We start from the raw sequence: 19,412 nt of genomic DNA, 5'->3' as shown, positions 1-19,412 counted from the left end.
ACTTAAAACTGCCTTGAACAAAGCATGTGCTCAATAAGTATTAGCTGAATGAATGTAATGAAAACAGTCCTTAATTACCACAATTCAGCAGGTGTCAGTCTGACCTTTCTCTGCCAGCACTGTTCAGCTATGAAGATACTATATCTACTCAATTAAATTAAAATCATAGATTATAACTTAGACTTTTCATCGATTCAGTGGACTTCTCTCTCCAAACGGCTGCAATTGTAACCACCAGCCTGAAACCGTGAACTATGACCATCACTTACAGCTTCTGCTTTGTCCTCTAAGGCCTGACTGAGCCAGCACTCCCCGGATCCCCCTGCCCCCAACCCATGCCTCCTGGACACCGTCCACCTCTTTCAAATCTCCTAGACACGTGTGATTTTCTGTGCTCTAGCTACTGACTGATACACATTCTTTTCACATTTGTTAGGAACATGGACAACACAATTACTCAGAAATTCAAATCACAGTGTGTTAAACGAAGAATTATAGAACAATTAAATTTTCAATTTAAAGTTTATCTTCCAAAAGAACTGTGAGGGTACATAAAATGACTTTTGGAAAAATTACACAGATTTGCTCTCTCTTCCTTAGTGTGGAAGCCTTAAGAACAAAGACTAATAGGAAACATATGGACGAGATCAGTAACAAGATGAAATCTTGGCCCAGATACGGTCTGCCATGTCTTACATACCAGCGTCTCGAATAATAGATGAGATTTTTACAATACTGCCAAGCATCACTTGAAACACAGTATGCTTTAAAAAAACCCGAAGTACAAGAAAATAAATCTGCTGATTTCTTTGTAAAAATCTAACGGTAAACACTACTTGAGGACACAAAAACAAATTCCAGGATTCATTGTACCTTATTACTTTGTACGAACTTTAAAGAGCCTTCCAAACAATGAGCTCCAAGTTCACTGCCAAGAAATACAAGTTAACTCTCTGCTGAAAATATGAAAACACTAGTATAAAAATGTAGCATTTAAGCAGTTAACTGCTACTCTACCACTACTCTTCAGGACAGACAACTCACTGAAATGAGATCTTCTACATCTACAAAATAAAAGCAACAGTAGTTGGTCGACAGAAGCTTCTATTTCCATCTCAGTCGATACTGTAAAGTTATTTTTTGTGCTACTGTAAACAGGCAAATCAGAGTATAAGACACTAAATTCTGTCGCCGCATTAATTTTTGTTTCAAAGGTTATCGGCAGGCATTCCAGGGCAGGAAGGTGCGAATGGGGATAGCAGACAGGAAAGAAGATAAAATCCTGTGTGTAGAAAAGTCCTATCTTTAATCAAACTCCCTCATTTACAAAGATGACTAGACGTTACTCTATAGAGGAATGTTTATGTTCCGAATCTTGGTCCCCCGTGCTCATAAAGGGAAGCAGCAGTGTGAACAGAAGGGTTCAGATATAGAGGAATGTTTACGTTCCGAATCTTGGTCCCCCGTGCTCATAAAGGGAAGCAGCAGTGTGAACAGAAGGGTTCAGATATAGAGGAATGTTTACGTTCCGAATCTTGGTCCCCCGTGCTCATAAAGGGAAGCAGCAGTGTGAACAGAAGGGTTCAGATATAGAGGAATGTTTACGTTCCGAATCTTGGTCCCCCGTGCTCATAAAGGGAAGCAGCAGTGTGAACAGAAGGGTTCAGACAAGCGCCCTTTCAAGACAGCTCCGAGTTCCACCCTAAACTGCTGAGAAGCTGAGTTCCATGTCACAGGGGACCTTAACTTGGAGAATTCCTTGGCATGAGAATGAAAATGAAAACACGAATCAGTACATGCTGTTTCACTTAGTTCTGTTTGCCTTTCATATTAGAGGAAGTTCCTGCCACACCTCAAACCAAAATTAAGGGGAAAAGAGGGGGAAGTAAGCCACATAAATCTGACCCACAGCACAAGCATCTCAATTTGAATCCACAAAGTTTTGGATAATGAAAAGAAATACATAATTTTAATTCAAGCCAAGTGTTTCCCAAGCAGATGATATTTGCTTAAATTGCTACAGTAATTCAAGGACAGCCCTGTCTGGACACACAGTCACTGTGGATTTTTAAGAGACTCAGTTAAAGAATGTAGGAATATCTGATTCAATTTACAGGATTTGCAAATTCATCAACCCCTGAAAACTAAAGCAAACTCAACAGGTATGACGATAAAATAATTTTCAATTTTTTAAGAAAGTATTCCTACTGTTAAAATTCTTTTAAGTAGATTTGATTTGTTTAACATGAAAATAGCCGGCAGCCATCATGAAAGCACAGTATCTGAGAAAAGCTACATTAAAACTCTGATTAGCACAAATATTCAGAGAAAGAAGTGATACAGTGATTTTAATTTTCTAACTTAATATTTACCCAATAAATAATCTTTGTTTAGATTTTCTTGTTTGTTATTCAGAATGAAAGATTTCTCAGGTTAATGGAATAATTTTCTCTCCTCCTCTCTCAACTTTAAATGACAGAAACTAGCAAATGTCTGTGAGCCATACACCCGAGCAGGGTGACAGGGAAGAAGGATATGTGTACAAATTTCCAAGACATTTTCTTAAAATTTCTCTGTTGACCAGATCCTTGACAGTAACATGGTTTTGCTTTCATTTGTCTCTGCCTGAAAGGGAAGATGTGAGTGCTCTATCTAGCATAAAGGAAATAGTTTTTTGGGTTTCAGTTAATTAAGATTTAAATGTATTCTGGCTAAAAAAATTTTGAAATGTTCATATTTCTAATAGCAAAAGACTCTCACTTCCTTAGGCCTTGGGTGTTAACAGGGATGTATACTGCTTCACTTTTATAGAGTTAAATTTAAAACTGCTTCGGAAAGAAATCTGAGTCATATACTAACACTTTGGTTTCTCAGACCCTAGTTTGTATGGCATACCAATGACGTAATTGAGTCTTTAAAATGATAAAATGCAGTGAGCCTTTCCAATTACTTTACACTTTCCAGAGCAAAGTTTGATCTCATTTTAATTAAAAATGTCTTATGAAAACACAAGTGCTTTTTCCCAATTACGAGAAATGTTACAACATAGAAACATTTGTAGCCATAATACAAAAAATTCGCGTTAGTGGATATTTAAAAAAAAACCGGTTAACATATGCTTTCCTTTGCTTTAAAGTTTCCCGTTCACATCTGTTATTTTTCTACTACTCTATGTAATGGGAATAGCATGCTGTGATGGAGACGCCACTCGGAGAGAAGAGCCATGTTCTCTCTGACTGTGTCCATTTAAAGAAAACACTGTGGCAAAATAGCACCTAGAAATAATCAGCATTAGTAGGGACCAGCATCGCTAACAAGATGTAATCTGCAATTTACTAATCCAATCCTCCATTCAACAAACCTTTCAGCGCTTGTACACCTGTGCATGGAACTAGATTCTGCCAGAAGTTAGGTCAGGAAATGGGAGAACTGACAGTGAATGTGCTGGTTTGCTATGAGCTGCCCCATAGGGAACAAGGCATAAACCGTACCACATGAAAAGGCAGAAGTAATAAAAACATGGTTAGCAAATGGCTGGGAAGAGATCAGTTGAGTGGAAAATCTGGATGAAAAGAAGTAGAGGCCATTTTAACAGGCAAACTAACCAGGGATGAAGCTGAAGATTAAGATGAACAGAAAATATGGGGCCTATGCATGGAGACAGGATTGATCTCAGACCAAAAAACTGGACTTGGTCAAAAGGAAGTGGGACCAGGCTACACTTGGCTACACAGCCAAGGTCCTCAGGGGATGACCAAGAAGGCAACCTGTCCTTAGGGAAAGCCTGTCTTCACAGGTGGCCAAGACCAAAATCTGGCAACACGAAAGAACCCTTTATTTTCAAAGACACCCCCATCATAAGGTCTTGATTTGAAATCGAAGGTATGCAGTTAAGTGCAGGATCAAAAGTATCATCCAGGTTTCCTTTCTCCCCAATGATTTCTCATAATTGGTGAATACAGCCATGACTTTAATTCTCAAATGTAAGGTTACTAATTGATTATTGCTAATGTTTTTTGTTTTGTTTTGTTTCTTGCTAATGTTCTTAATACAAGGATGAACTTCAGAGCTCTGATGAGCAATGCTCACTTCAAAGTTTATCTGTGAAATAGCCAGCTTCCAACCCCTGCCCCCCACCTGCACATCTCTGTCCCTTGGCTTCTACCTTGTGAGACACAGCAACCTAACAGCAAAACCCCTAGTGCAGTGAGACTGAAGTGAAGTATGACACGGACTTTAAAAAGTTAATATGGTCGGGGCGCCTGGGTGGCGCAGTCGGTTGAGCGTCCGACTTCAGCCAGGTCACGATCTCGCGGTCCGTGAGTTCGAGCCCCGCGTCGGGCTCTGGGCTGATGGCTCAGAGCCTGGAGCCTGTTTCAGATTCTGTGTCTCCCTCTCTCTCTGCCCCTCCCCCGTTCATGCTCTGTCTCTCTCTGTCCCAAAAATAAATTTAAAAAAAAAAAAAAAAAAAAAAAGTTGAAAAAAAAAAAGTTAATATGGTCGACTATAATGAGTACAATAAAATATGCAAATTTAACACATAAAATATTATCAACTAGTGAGTAAAATGTATAGGATGCTCTATACCCATTCTTGCTAAACTCCCAACATTTGACCAAATGATGCTACCAAGACTTCCTTGTCTGTCCCAAGCAGGGTTAAGCTGCTGTGCCCATGGCCAGTGCGGTCTCTGCTGTGAGCCTTATTGCCCTCTGAGAATAGGTTCGCTGTGTTGTGTCTCCCCATAAGCTCTTTGCTCTTTCCGTGTGTTTCCCCCACCAAGCACAATGCCTCACCCCCAGACGTTCATTCCAGACAACCATTAACTGAAGTTAACTCAACCAAGCTAACTAACTAACTAACTACTCATATTTGTAATGTGGATTACTAACCGTGTTCACACACATCTAGCACAGGTACTAACGGCGGCAGGCTACAGGGCGCTCCCAAGCTTCCCAGCACCATGTGACTGCCCTCTGGGATGAGACCACACTCCCCCCAGGACTCTTTCCCACCTCAGTGTGAGAACCAGGCTTGACTACATGAATAAATTAAATTAGGTGCTCATTCCCTGAGTGCAGATTCCACAGCTCAGAATTCAGGCCCTCTAAATTCTGGTCCAGACTGGCTGCAACAGTCTTATATTGCTCCTTCAACAGCTAGCCACTATTTCCCAGATGCCCTACTCTGTGTTGTTTACATATTTTGCTCATCTCTTCTATCTGGAAATCTTTCTCCCTGCTTTCCTCTATGGGAACCTTAATATTCCTTCAGACTCCAGTTCAAATGCCTCATCTTCCATGAATCCCATGGATAAAAAGCAACAATGCATGGAGTCTATTTAGATTTGTAAAAGAAAACTGACTTTCAAAATCACAGATTGTTTTAAAAGATCAAACCACTGGGGCGCCTGGGTGGCTCAGTGGGTTGAGCATCTCTTGATTTCAGCTCAGGTCATGATCTCAGAGTTTGTGGGTTTGAGCCCTGCATTGGTCTCCATACTGACAGCACAGAGCCTGCTTGGGATTCCCTCTCTCTTTGGCCCTCCCATGCATAGGTGCTCTCTCTCTCTCCCTCTCAAAATAAATAAATAAACATTTAAAAAAAAAAGATCAAACCATTGCTATTTTGGCATACTGTGTAGGTAGGGATAACAAACTATACATGAAGAAACAATTGTTTCATCCTATCTTCTTAGTTTAAAAAAAAAAAAAAAAAAAAAGGCAGCAACAGCAAGGTCATCATCCAAAACCAGTGGGGAATGAGACTTTAGAGGCTTGTCTAGAAGGAGATGTCATTGAGCAGCATCGAGTGCCCTTGAACTTAAAGTGAGACCAGCCGGCGTGGTCTGTTTTCCCTCCACGGACTCTGCTGCGTGAGTCAGGCTGTGGGTAGATGGATAACTGAAGGCACCAGGGTTGGAGTTCCCGGGACGAGGATGAGGATGAAAGGGCCAGAGGGCCTAGGGCATTTGCAGACGGGGGCAACAGTGCTGTGGGTCCAGGCTGCTAAGAGGACCTGAGCACACTGGAAGGCATGAGCGAAGGGCAGGGAGAACACGGTGGGATCCATGTATTTAGGTGCCACTGAAACTGTGGAATTACTGCAGTTGGAATCAACACGTGAGTGAATTATGAAGACAAGTCCGGTGTAAAGGAGCTGCACACCGGAAGTGACAAGGCCCACGGCGTGTGGGTGCACGGCAGGAAATACCACTGAGGGGAACAAAAGATCAAGGGTCCCTAACTCTACTTAACTAACGCCTTCAAGTCCACATAAACACATGATTACATTCTACACAGTTTTAGTTTCTGACAGGAAAATAAACAAGAAACTAGATGCTAGGGTCTGGGAGAGACTTTCTCAAATAGGGTCTGTTAGAGACCATGATTTAAGAAACGACTTTTTCAATTATCCCAATGATGAAAAATGGCTAGTACTGTTCTGGGGGAATCAGAGATAAGTCATATCATGACACACAGTAACCTTTTGACATTAATTCTCATGAAACCCTGAATAAGAATGGTACAGAAAAATAGCCTCAGAACAAAAGAGAGAGGTTTTTGTTTTTTGTTTTTTTTTGCTTTAACCTTTACCTAAATAACAAATTTATTCCATCTGGATCACTTTCTAATTTGCAAAGCACTTTTACACACATTCCTCACGTGACTGTAACAACCAGTTGATATAAGCAGACAAGCAATTACAATTCTCATTTTATTGATGAGGCAAGAGGCAGCTATGTTACGTGACCATCACAAGTGACAGCCTGAAATAATGGTCTTCAGGTTCCTTGTCCAGTATGCCATCCACCACTTGCCACAACTTGAAGTTAACAGGGTTTCTCGAGCTGAGAGCTCCCTCCTTTAAATCTTACTCCACATACCCTCCTACTCCCTGTACTGCCCATCTCTGATTCTCCACCACACCTCAACTCCTGGGAGACCAGCTTGTTGTCAATACTGTTTATCTAGAACTTAACATAAAAACATTAGTGGAAAGAGAGAAACGTGTATAGAATAACCTATTAGAGGCTAAAACATTGCAGACTGTAAATGTTGTGTTTAGGATTCGAAGCAATTATTCAAGTAGAGTCAAAGGCAAAATAACTGGGTCCTGGAAATGGTTTCGTGGAGGAAAATTTGAAATCACGGTTAGGTTTGGACAGAAAATACTAAGAGGAAACATGATAGCTATTTTTAATATCTCAAGCTCTTACATAAAGTGGAATGTTTCATATTCTTCTAAGGGCAGAAAAGAGCATCAGGAAACAGAAAAGAGAAGTGGGAAAGTGTTGGTTAATATTAAGTAAGACATAGAGTCTCTCCTCTCATAGGCAGTGACCACCACTGAAGGGACCAAATGGATACGGAACACCCAGCATTTTTAGTGGAGGGGTACCCAGCTGTGGGGTTGAGAGAGATCATGTTATTACTGTAAATCTACAGCAAGCAAGACAAACTTGGATTCTCTTAAAAGATGGTTATGTAGTCTGATACAATGCAAAGTGTGACCTTTTTTTTTTAAGGTGTATTCATTTTGAGAGAAAAAGAGAGAGAGAGAGAGAATGAGCGGGGGAGGTATAGAGAGAGAATTCCAAGCAGGCTCCACACTCCACCCTACGTGGGACTTGATCTCATCATAGTGAGATCATGCATGATCTGGGCCAAAATCAAGAGTAGGATGCTTAACGGACTAAGCCACCCAGGTGCCCCATCACTTTTTTGATACCACCTTACTGTACCTAAACATTAATTTTGGTTTCAGCATTGCCTGTTCATTCTGGATATTCTTTTATTTCAGTACAGATACAGATATTATGCATTTTATGTAACTGTCAATTTATATAAGAATTATTCTAAGTTTTAGTCACTTTTCCCACAATATATTTCCTTTCTCCTTGTAATAGGACAAAAAAAAAAAAGAACATGGGCTTTTTAAGTCCAGCATGTGTCCTTTTCTGCTTTTTTGGAGTCAAAGTATACTGCCAATATGAAAATTATCAATGGGATGAAGATTATGATCAAGAGCCAGATGATGTCTACCAACCAGAATTTCAATTTCATCAGAATGAGGACTATCAAGTTCCTTTTCATCGGTACATGTTAGGCTGTGCCACTGAATGCTTCTGCCCACCCAACTTTCCATCATCAATGTACTGTGACAATCGCAAACTCAAGACTATCCCGCGTGTCCCAGCTCACATACAGCAAGTCTATCTTCAGTTCAACGAAATTGAGGCTGTGACTGCAGATTCATTCATCAATGCAACTTATCTTAAAGAAATCAATCTCAGCCACAACAAGATTACATCTCAAAAGATTGATTATGGTGTGTTTGCTAAGTTGTCAAATCTACTACAACTTCATCTACAGCATAACAACTTAGAAGAATTTCCATTTCCTCTTCCCAAGTCTTTGGAAAGACTTCTTCTTGGCTACAATGAGATCTCCAGATTGCAGACAAATGCCATGGACGGGCTAGTAAACTTGACAATGCTTGATCTCTGTTATAATCATCTTGAAGATTCCATGTTACAAGAAAACATACTTGCTAAAATGAAAAAATTAATGCAGCTCAACTTATGTAATAACAGATTAGAATCCATGCCTCCTGGTCTGCCTTCTTCACTTATGTACCTGTCTTTAGAAAATAACTCAATTTCTTCCATACCAGAAAATTACTTCAGTGAACTTCCAAAACTTAATGCTCTACGAATGTCACACAACAAACTACAAGACATCCCATATAATATTTTTAATCTTTCCAACCTTATAGAGCTCAATGTTGGACACAACAAACTGAAACAAGCATTCTATATTCCAAGGAATTTACAACACCTATACCTAGAAAATAACGAAATTGAAAGTATGTAAAATTTCATTATTTTTTAAAGACAAACAATAGTATTCTGACCTTTTAAAGAACAAATCTTCAAAAACTCTATGCTTTACATATTGCTGAAAATGGTTGATTTGAAGTAGCTAGGGAAATGGCAGAAGGTGGCCTCAGAAAGGTGTGCTATAAAGTTTATACTCTTTTATATTAAATTTCATCACTTGAAGCATTGAGAAGTAGTACTGTAGAGTACATGAAAAAATGGGAGTATCCTGAGTAGTGGGACTCCAGGTGATTTTCACTTTTTTCTTTTTGAGGTTGTTGTTTTTTTTTTTTTTTAATTTAAAAAAAAATTTTTTAACGTTTATTTATTTTTGAAAGGCAGAGAGACAGAGCACAAGCAGGGCGGGGGCAGAGAGAGAGGGAGACACAGAGACAGAAGCAGGCTCCAGGCTCTGAGCTGTCAGCACAGAGCCCAACGCGAGGCTCAAACTCATGAACTGTGAGATCATGACTTGAGCCGAAGTCAGATGCCCAACCAACTGAGCCACCCAGGCGCCTCTGAGATTCTTTCTATTAATAACTATCACTTAAATGTTTGTTAAATAATTAAATAGCCAACGAAGCCATCATTTTCTTAAAAATTTAAATTACGGTATAGTCAATATACAGTGCTATATTAGTTTCAGTTGTACAACAATTCTATACATTATTCTGTGCTCATTAAGATAAGTATACTCTTAAAGCCATCATTGGTTTTGATAATATAGAATTCATTTGTCATTTCATTTTCTTTATTATTTGATTACTATAAAAACTAATTAAACACAATCCCACCTATAAGTATTTTAAGTAATAAAACTATATCTCATATTTTAACAAAATCCAATGTAGGATTCTAGATGTAATGCAGCAAGATTAATTTTTAATTTGTATTTTTCAGATATCAACGTTACAGTGATGTGTCCATCCATTGATCCACTACATTACCACCATTTAACATACATTCGTATGGACCAAAATAAACTAAAAGAGCCAATAAGCTCATACATTTCCCTCTGCTTCCCTCTTCTACACACTATTTATTATGGTGAGCAAAGAAGCACTGATGGTCAAACAATACAGCTGAAGACCCAAGTTTTCAGGAGATTTCAAGGTGATGAAGACAGTGAAGAACGTGATGATCAACAAGAAGGTCCAGAACAAGAAGAAACAGAAGAAAACATTGACCCTCACTATTATGGAAGTTAAGAATGACAAGAAACTATAAGTATACATTTATGATTTTATACATTATTCAATATAAACTTAACTAAACATGGACAGCTTACAATAATACCTAGAATCATGTATTAGTATAAGATCAGACCGAATTTAAGTTCTTGGGAACATCTGCATCATTATGTAAGGTTCAAACCTACTTAAAATGATACAAGTCTTCAGAAATATAAATCAGAATGACAAGTGGGAATAAAAACTCAACTTGAGGGGTGCCAGGGTGGCTCAGTAGGTTGAGCGTCCAACTCTTGATTTTGGCTCAGGTCATGATCTCATGGTTCCTGACACTGAGCCCTGCCTGCATCGGGCTCTGCACTGACAGCCTGGAGCCTGCTTGGGATTGATATTCATTCTCTCTCTCTCTCTCTCTCTCTCTCTCTCTCCCCCCTTCCAGTGCTTGCGCACACAATCTCTCTCCTCAAAATACATAAAATAAAATGTAAAAAAACCCCTTAACTTTCAACATAACAGTATTATCAAGCTGAGAACAAAGTATGCCATCTCAAGTAAAAGTAACTGTTCTAAGAGTGATGAAAACAATAGCATTAGAAGCTGAGAACTACAGGCCCTCTGCTTTGAATCACTAGGAGGACAGTGTTGAGACTCCCCAAGTGACATTCATGTAACGGGCAGTCATTCCTTTAGGAGTCAGTTGGTTTCTTCAACCTGGCCTCCAGAAAAACCTTCACACTTGTGTGTGAAATCTTACCACCACGATATCCATCTCTTTGGCCCTACCATTTAGAGCAACAGAGGATACTTTTGGTTTTCAAAAGAAGCCATTCTACTAAGGATCTAAGACATGTAGTTTCATGGAATCAACTGGTCTTTGTTTTCTCTCAGAGCACCAAGGCAACGAAATCTGCATTTGGATAACTAAAAACCACCAAATTATCTCATCACAGTCCATATTTTAGCAGATTTCAGCAACTGTCCAAAACAGTGTCTTCCATTTTAACTGGGAACAATTTTTTTTTTAACGTTTATTATTTTTGAGAGAGAGACAGAGAGTCAGAGTGAGAGAGGAAGAGAGAGAGCGAGAGAGAGGGAGAGAATGAGTGGGGGAGGGGCAGAGAGAGAGGGAGACACAGAATCTGAAGCAGACTCCAGGCTCTGAGCTGTCAGCACAGAGACCGATGTGGGGCTCGAACCCACGAACTGCAAGATCATGACCTGAGCCGAAGTCGGACACTGAATCCAATGAACCACCCAGGTGCCCCAAGATAAATGGTTTTATAGTAAACTCACTACAGAAAGTCTTTTTGTGTTGTAGTTACATAAAGAATTGCTAATAAATAACTGCTTTGCTCAAAAGGTTAATTTAGCACACAACAATATGCCAGCATTATTAAAACACATTTTCCTAGCATGATATATTAGAGATATATATGTGTATCAGCCAACATTTACTTAATTAGCGCTAAATTTGAATAGAGTTCCTTTAAAATTTGGACAGGTTTGATGTCTTCTTTAAAACCTTAGAAGCATCTATTATATATTCTTTTATTTTGAAGTATCTTAAGTATGCCTTATAATGAAGATGATGGAGCTTCTGTGATGACCTTTCTCGATTTACCAGGCTAACATTTCACAGAGTTCCTCAGATGAAGAATAAATACAGAAGGGAGCTACCTATGCAGGGACCCCAAAGAATAAACGGTAACAATATGGACAACAGGCAAGCATCAGACAAAACTATTTTAGGAGTTTTCAAGTGGTGAGTCTTGGAGATAAAGTGTAAAATGAAGCCCCTAATGCTCTTTATTTCTTTGGGTAGGTTATCAGCATTTAGCAGAAACAGAACACCCACCTGTCCCTAAGGACAAGCTCAACAATTCAGAATGAACACAAACAACAGTCCAAAGAACATTCATGAGGTCATTTGGTTCATAGAGTTTGCAATGAAGGCACAAGACAGAAAGCACATGTGCATCTGTGACACCACAAGATACATGTATGAGGGTAACAGAGCAAAATGCTAACAATATGGACAAAGCACACTTTCAACAGAGGTAAAAAAAAAAAAAATTTAGGGACCACCTCCCCCTTTATTGAAACTTTAAAAAATAGGCTCATAAATTTAAATGTTTATTATGAGCGAATATTGGAAAGTACTATGGGTGTTTCAGGAGATAAAAATGATATAAATATTTCTAACCTAAAACAATTTAAAATTTGATGAGAAGCCATCGAGGAAATGAAAACGAAAACTACAATGAGAGACCCTTTCACATTCCCTGGGATGGCTAGAATCAAAAAGACAAACAAATAGCAGATGGTATTAGCAAGGAGGCAGGGAAAGTAGCCTTTCCCACACTGCTGGTGGCGATGTCGAATGGTACGGCTGCTCAGGGAAGCAGTCTGGCCATTCTTCAAAAAATTAGACTCGCTTATGTAGCAATTCCACTCCAAGATATAGATTCAAGAGAAATGAACACATATGTTGGCACAGAACACAGAAACATTTGGAAACAAATGTTGGTAGCAGCACTATCCATTAATAGTGAAAAAGTGGAAAGCACCCAAATGTCCATCAGATGATGAATGGATAAATAAAATGTGGTCCATCCATACGGTGGAATATCATTCCGCCAAGAGAAGAAGTACTGATACATCGTGCTGTGACATATATGAACCACGAAAATGCCATGCTAAGTGAAAACTCAGTCACATAGGACTGTATACTGCCTGATCCCATTTGTATGAAGTATCCAGAGGGGCAAATCTATAGACACAGAAAGACCACAGAGTGCCTGGGGCTGGGGCGAGGGCAAAAGTGGGAAAGTGGGGAGTAACTGTTAATGAGCAGAGGGTATGTTTCTGGGGTGATGAAAATGTTCTAAAATTGACTGTGGTGATGGTTGTACAAGTCTAAAGATACTAAAAATTACTGAATCACAGATTTTAAAAGGGTGAACTGTATGGGATGTGAATTGCCTCAATAAAGCTGTTAAAAAATATAACAAAGAAAGATCAACTCATTCCAACACAAGGAAGGAAGAAAGAAAATGCTAACGTGGCAGTAACAAATAAAGATGATGTGAGCACAGATGTCCCAACTATTTCTGGCCAGGACTTGGAGAAGTAGCTCAAATTTCAAGAAGAGGTGGGACTGTGATGTGCGAGCAGGAACTTATGGCCGCAGTGGGAGGAACAAGCTCCTGAGGTGAGATGAATATAAGTATGTGGCAGTTACTTCCTTCACCTCTTGCACTGCTTAAAAACAAAACGAAATAAAACATTCCAGTTTTCAGAATTCTGGAGCTTCTGTTTATATCCTCCTAAACTGATTTTTTTCTAAGTTGATTTCTTAAAAATCCTCAGACAGCAGCCTTTGTGAAGAAGAGAATTGCACAATTTAGCAATCCCAAACAAGGAATGTGAAATTTGATAAGCTCTGGCAGAAGCCAGACCCGGTCGTCCAAGCCAGGCGCCTGTGAGTCAGGTACAGAGGGCGCTCTGAAGCCTCCCTTTCCGCATTCCTACAAGAAAGCTGGTTCTCATAGGGCTACTGAAAGCATAAAGAGAAACGATATATACAGCAAAGCATTTAATGAAGTGCATGCCAGTTCTAGGTACCAGACAAGCAGCAACCAGTACTTCAGCACAGCCAGCCTAGCAGGCTGCTCCATCTGTGTGCCCCCTGATGTCGGACCTGGGTGCTTTCTCAGAGACCCCAGAAAGCAGCCAGCACCTCTGGGGGTTCCTTCCTTGATTCTATCTGTACAAAAGATTAGTGAACAAGAAAGAAAAGAGGGTACTTGAATCATATGCCCCAAACAAACATATTCCAGGTCACTATCTGCCAGTTCAGCATTCCACAGCATCTCTGGACAGCCTGCCAGGGCAGAACCGAGTTCCCTCAACCCCCTCGCTGGGCCCTCTGCCACCTGGCTCCTCTGGCTACAGTAAGGTCACACTCTTCCAGCCTAATTGGAAGAAGAGGTCAACTCTGCTCAGCCTCCTCCCTCCAAAGGGGTGCCTGTGTGAACGGGTCATCCAGATGCAGGGCCCAATGAGGAGGCAGGTTAACAACCATTTTTTGCTACTCAAAAATGGCCCTGAGGAACTCATACCCACCGTAAGAATTTCTCATTAAAAAACAAAACAAAATCCAATGCTTTCCCTAGGAGAAACTGAAGAATAACGTAAGTACTTCTCTAGCACAAGATTGCACAATTATCTATCACAGCTACAAACAAAACCAGTTGATTTGATATTTACAACGGGGGGGGGGGGGGGGGGGGGGGGGGGGGGGGGAGGGAGTATGGGTTAGCTACTAGGCTGAAGAGCATTTGTGACCACTAACTAATAAATCCGAATCACTCCATGAACCCAGGGTTAGTTACGAATCATAGTCTACATTTAGCTTTTATTTTTTATTTATTTAAAAAAAATTTTTTTAAGCTTTATTTTTGACAGAGAGAGAGAGAGACAGAGTGTGAGTGACAGAGAGAGGGAGACACAGAATCCGAAGCAGGCTCCAGGCTCCAAGCTGTCAGCACAGAGCCCAACGCGGGGCTCAAACTTACGAACCGCCAGATCATGACCTGAGCCGAAGTTGGATGCCCAACTGACTGAGCCACCCAGGCGCCCCTATATTTAGCTTTTAGAAAAGACATAAAAATAAAGGATATTTCATAAATTTGTTCACAATAAAACTGGCTGGGAGTGTCTAGCTTGTGCCTGCACATTACCTGCACATTTTCCCTTTATTCCCGGGGTTGGGACAACTAAACTAAAGCACAGATGTGTGCATCTCATGTAACACACTTACCCAGCTCCAAGTGGAAAACAGGAGGAATAAACCTTGTCTCTCCTGTATACTTTGTTGCAAAGAATTCATAGGACCCCAAGGACGGCTAGAACTAAAACCCCCTGGTTTCCTGATTCCAAATCCATTTTTTTCTAAATCTTGGAAATAAAATATTAACAGCATCTGGATACAAAATCAAACCATAACAGCTCAAAAAGCTAAAGTTTCTTGTATGTTCCAATTTCCTAAATAAATGTAACTATGCCTAGCACGTAAATGTCACAGTGTCATGGAGATTACTGTACACGCTTGGGCTGTGAATTCACTACGTGGGGATTTGTGTCCCGTTGGAAACATTAAGCTCGTGAGTACAAGTATACGTGTCTAATGTTCACCACTCCTCACACCAAGTCGTAACTTCCCCTTCCTCAGTCTCCTAAATACTTTATCTTCTTGGACCACATGACTAGGCTTCAGGCTTAAGAGGAGATGGGAATTGGAGACAGATACCTAGTAAGTCCGGGATTCTCAGTGGGGGCAATGCTGCCCTCCAGGGTACGACACTGTGGTTTATAAGAAATACTTACCGGGTCTTGATGCAGTTCCTGGCTCATAGCTCCCCAAACCCCTGGGATTTCCTAAATACACACAGTGATTAAGGTGTTTTCTGTTATGTTAATGAGCTCAAAGGCAGGGGCTGCTGCCGGGCGGACCCAGAGATCCTTAGTCCCCCTCAAACCCTTACCTTCACCAGAGACCTTATGGAGGTTGACTCAGCCAATGACTTAGTCAGTGATGACTATGTGATGAGCCTCCATAAACAGCCAAAAGGACAGGGTCAGGAGAGCTCTGGGTAGACCACAAGGAGATGTCAGGAGAGTGCCCCACCTGAAGCTCCGTGCTTTCCCCAGACCTCACCCTGCACACGTCTTCCACTGGCTGTTGATTTGAATCCTTTGCGACAGCCTTTAATAGACGGGTAAACCTAAGGGCTTCCCAGAGTTGTGTGAGCCTCTCTGGCCAACCATCCGGATGAATGCACCGTAAGGAACAATTCTCGGTGTAGTGGCCTTCTGTGCGGCCTCTGATGGGGCCTGGGCGGGAACGGGTGAGCACGCCTGGTGCTCACTGTGGGAACTCTGCACAAGAGTGTTTCCCTTTGAAGGGCATTTACAACTGTGCTGTTGTGAGTCATTAACTGAAGCTACCCCTAAGACTGAAAGACAGAAAATGGTCTTGAACCCTGAAATGCCATGTCTAGGATGATGCTGGAGAAGCCCCCTCCTGGGGGTGGCAGTTCCTGGGGAGTAAGGGAGGACGTTCTAGGAGCAGGAGATCTCTTTCCCACCCCCCACAGGACTGACTCCGGGACTGCCTGAGAAGCTGCTGGACCCACTATCAAGTGGATGGAGCCCTATCAGCAGCTCTCTACACAACAACAGGACAGCAGTTCCACGGCGAATGGACAACACCCTGTTTGGAAGGCCACCACTGACAGAAGAATATAAAAACCGACCAGCTCGGTGTGAACGGCATGCTGTCTTCCTAACAGTGACGGAAGTACTGAACAATGTTAAGAAACCCTGTGTGGGGGTTTTTACTGACTCATGGGCAGTGGCCAATATCCAACCATATGGTCAGGCAGGAGGGTAATGGAATCCTGGTCTATTAAAGGAATGCCCATATAGGGCACAGCCCTATGGAAATAATTATGGGTATTCATTTTGAGAGAGAGAGAGAGAGAGAGAGAGAGAGCGAGTGAGCACATGTGGGGTAGGGGCAGAGAGAGATTGGGAGAGAGAGAATGCCAAGCAGGCCCCATGCTGTCAGTGCAGAGCCTGACGCCGGGCTTGATTCCATGAACCATGAGATCATGACCTGAGCCCAAATTGAGAGTTGGATGCTTGACCAACTGAGCCACCGACATGCCCCCATAATTATGAATTTTAGAAGTGTATTAATGTTGGACATGTCGATACCTATCAGAAGACATGCCCCCCTGGTTTGGAAGATGAGCAGATTCAACATGCAGCTACCTCCATGTGCTCCCTAGAGATGGCCACTTGGGCCCACAAGATGAGTGCATAGAGGGGTACTGCAGCAGTGCAGAGATGGGCTGAATCTAGAATCTCTTGCACCCTCTGAGGCACAAAATGTCAATATCAACTGTCCTGCCTGTCAACAAGAGAGACACAGACCACAGGCGGCCATATGGCAGAGCCCCTGATGGGAAGGGCCTGAACATGGCTGGGAACTGACTCATGTGGTAGCCCTGGGGATACAAATGGGTCCTGACAGGAAGAGATACTGACGCTGGACTGGACTTTGCTGGCCTGGTGGTAGATGCAAACACTCAGAGTGATACAGAAAACCACAACAGAAGATATTACACAGCCAACTGTCATTTCTTCAGACCGGGAAATTCACTGCAGAGCTGATAATGTCCAACAACAGGCAGAGAGAAATAGCTTAGAAAAATACTTTTTCTTAATGTTTGTTTTGAAAGAGAGAGCACGCATAAGCAGGGGAGGGACACAGCAAGAGGGAGAGAATCCCAAGCTCCACACTGTCAGTGCAGAGCTTGATGTGGGGCTCGATCTCACGACGCTAGGATCATGACCCTGAGCTGAAATCAAGAGCCGGACACTTAGCCGACTGAGCTACCCGGATGCTCCTTAGAGAACTACTTTTATAGAGAACCGGAATGGGCAATGAAAACACTGGCCATCTAAATCAGCAGGGGCGGGGGGGGGGGGGGGTGGACCATGCAGAAATACGAAGGGCTGGCTTCCTCTGAAGAGGAAGGTGCTTGTCTTTTCTTCCCCAAGTCGCCTCTGCTTTATCCCCCCCATCACGAGACCAGGGCTGCAACTACAAGGTCTGGAAGCAGGGATGATTCCTAACTGAGAAACTGTAACCCTGTGTTTAACCTTTATGTCAGAATTCTTAGGGGCCTGATGGGGCAGGATATGCTTCACCCCATCTGCGAAATCAGGGCTAAGGGTGAATGCAGCCTATTTCCTGGTGATAAAGATAAACTGCTAGTTCTGCATCCTTTCGACCTGACCTTATCTGAACAGAAGGGGACTGAGGGGGACAAGCCAGCCTGTGATCCGCATCAGCGCAGTGGCTGAACCTAATATCCCTTCCAAAGGTGGAAAAGTTTGGGTGTAAGAGCGAAAAAGAAAAGGCAGTAAGGAAACGAATAAATGGGTCCTGTAATGAGGGAAATCCAATATTACACTGATACCTCGAGAGAGGCTCAGAGCAAGAGAAATGGTCTGAGCTCGATTACACCAGAAGGGGTGAAGCCTGACATTGCTGAGGTCACTCCTGTTTTTGGAACCTGACCAGATCACACAGAAGCCTGCAAACCTGACTGGCCTTGCCCTGGGAGACAGCTGCATACGATGTAAGGATAGAATGAACAGCTATCAATGACTGTAGAGATTCCAGTAGTTCAGCATCTTTTAACTGTTAGCGTTCTTGTGAGGAGGGGGATCCACGTTCAAGGACCACAGGATGGACTACCGTACTGTGATACATAAGAAATAGATACTTGGTCATTCAAAGGGACAATGTCTTGAGACAACACTGGTTGTCATGACTGACGGGGGTGGGGCTGGAGGGATGTTACTCTAGCGGGCAGAGGGCAGGGATGCTGCAAAATGCCCCACAATGCAAAGGACAGCTCGCAACACAAAGAACTATCTAGTCCAAGATTTCTGTTTTTTTTTTTTAATTTATTTGAAAGGCAGAAAGAGAGAGTGCCCAGGCACACACTCCACTAGGGGAGGAGCAGAGAGAGAGAATTCCAAGAAGGCCTGATCCTGTGAACCTTGATATCATGACCTAAGCTGAAATCAAGAGTCAGATGCTTAACCGACTGAGCCACCCAGACACCCCTACTCCAAGATTTCAACAGTGCTGAGGCCAAAAAACTCTGTGGAAACTAGATTCTAGTCCAAGAGATAAAGAAACTGAGGCCCAAAGAAGTTAACTCCTTCAAGATCAGTGCCAACAGGGGAGATCCTTCTTGGGAGAACTGGACTCTCATGGGTCTGAGCGCACCTGTGTACTTCTGGTAGAAAAGTGGTGCTCAGCACGCTCACTCAATGGATGGGTGCCAAAGGAATTGCCACCAGTGCTAACTTTCCAAGGAGAGAGGCCGTAATTCACAAAACACAAATATCACGCTGTGTATGTCACTAGTAAAATACCCAGTCTCTAAGGTTCTCTAAATCTGACATTTAATATCTATCTTGTTCACTTTTCAACAAACTTACCACACAATGCAAAAACAGATCAATATTTGCTGTTTCATTATCAGATATTTGCAAAGGCTCCAAAATTGTTACAGTATCCTTAAAGCCATAAAATTGATCATTTGTATCAACCGAAACCAGAGAAGATCACAACTAAATGTAAAGTAATTCACATTCAAATAAAATCATGAGCATTCAAGTCTTAGTTGGTCCAAGCTTCAATCTGAAAGACGCTAAAGGCAATTTTGAATAGAAAAGAGAACAAATTGGTATTC

General features: G+C 41.8%; 2 protein-coding genes across 10 annotated transcripts in view; one reads left to right on the top strand and one right to left on the bottom strand.

Annotated features, from left to right (window-relative positions):
- Positions 1–19,412, bottom strand: part of LOC122204688 (centromere protein P) — a 243,079-nt gene that overhangs the window by 142,616 nt on the left and 81,051 nt on the right. The window lies entirely within an intron of this gene.
- Positions 1,840–10,391, top strand: OMD (osteomodulin). The gene is made up of 3 exons (XM_042912261.1): positions 1,840–2,162; positions 7,910–8,868; positions 9,782–10,391. The coding sequence occupies exons 2-3, from the start codon at positions 7,929–7,931 to the stop codon at positions 10,087–10,089; spliced, it is 1,248 nt and encodes a 415-aa protein (XP_042768195.1). The 5' UTR covers positions 1,840–2,162; positions 7,910–7,928; the 3' UTR covers positions 10,090–10,391.

Source organism: Panthera leo, chromosome D4 (genome assembly GCF_018350215.1).
Source record: "Panthera leo isolate Ple1 chromosome D4, P.leo_Ple1_pat1.1, whole genome shotgun sequence".
Classification (NCBI taxonomy): Eukaryota; Metazoa; Chordata; class Mammalia; order Carnivora; family Felidae; genus Panthera; species Panthera leo.
This window is presented reverse-complemented; position numbering and strand designations above follow the sequence as displayed.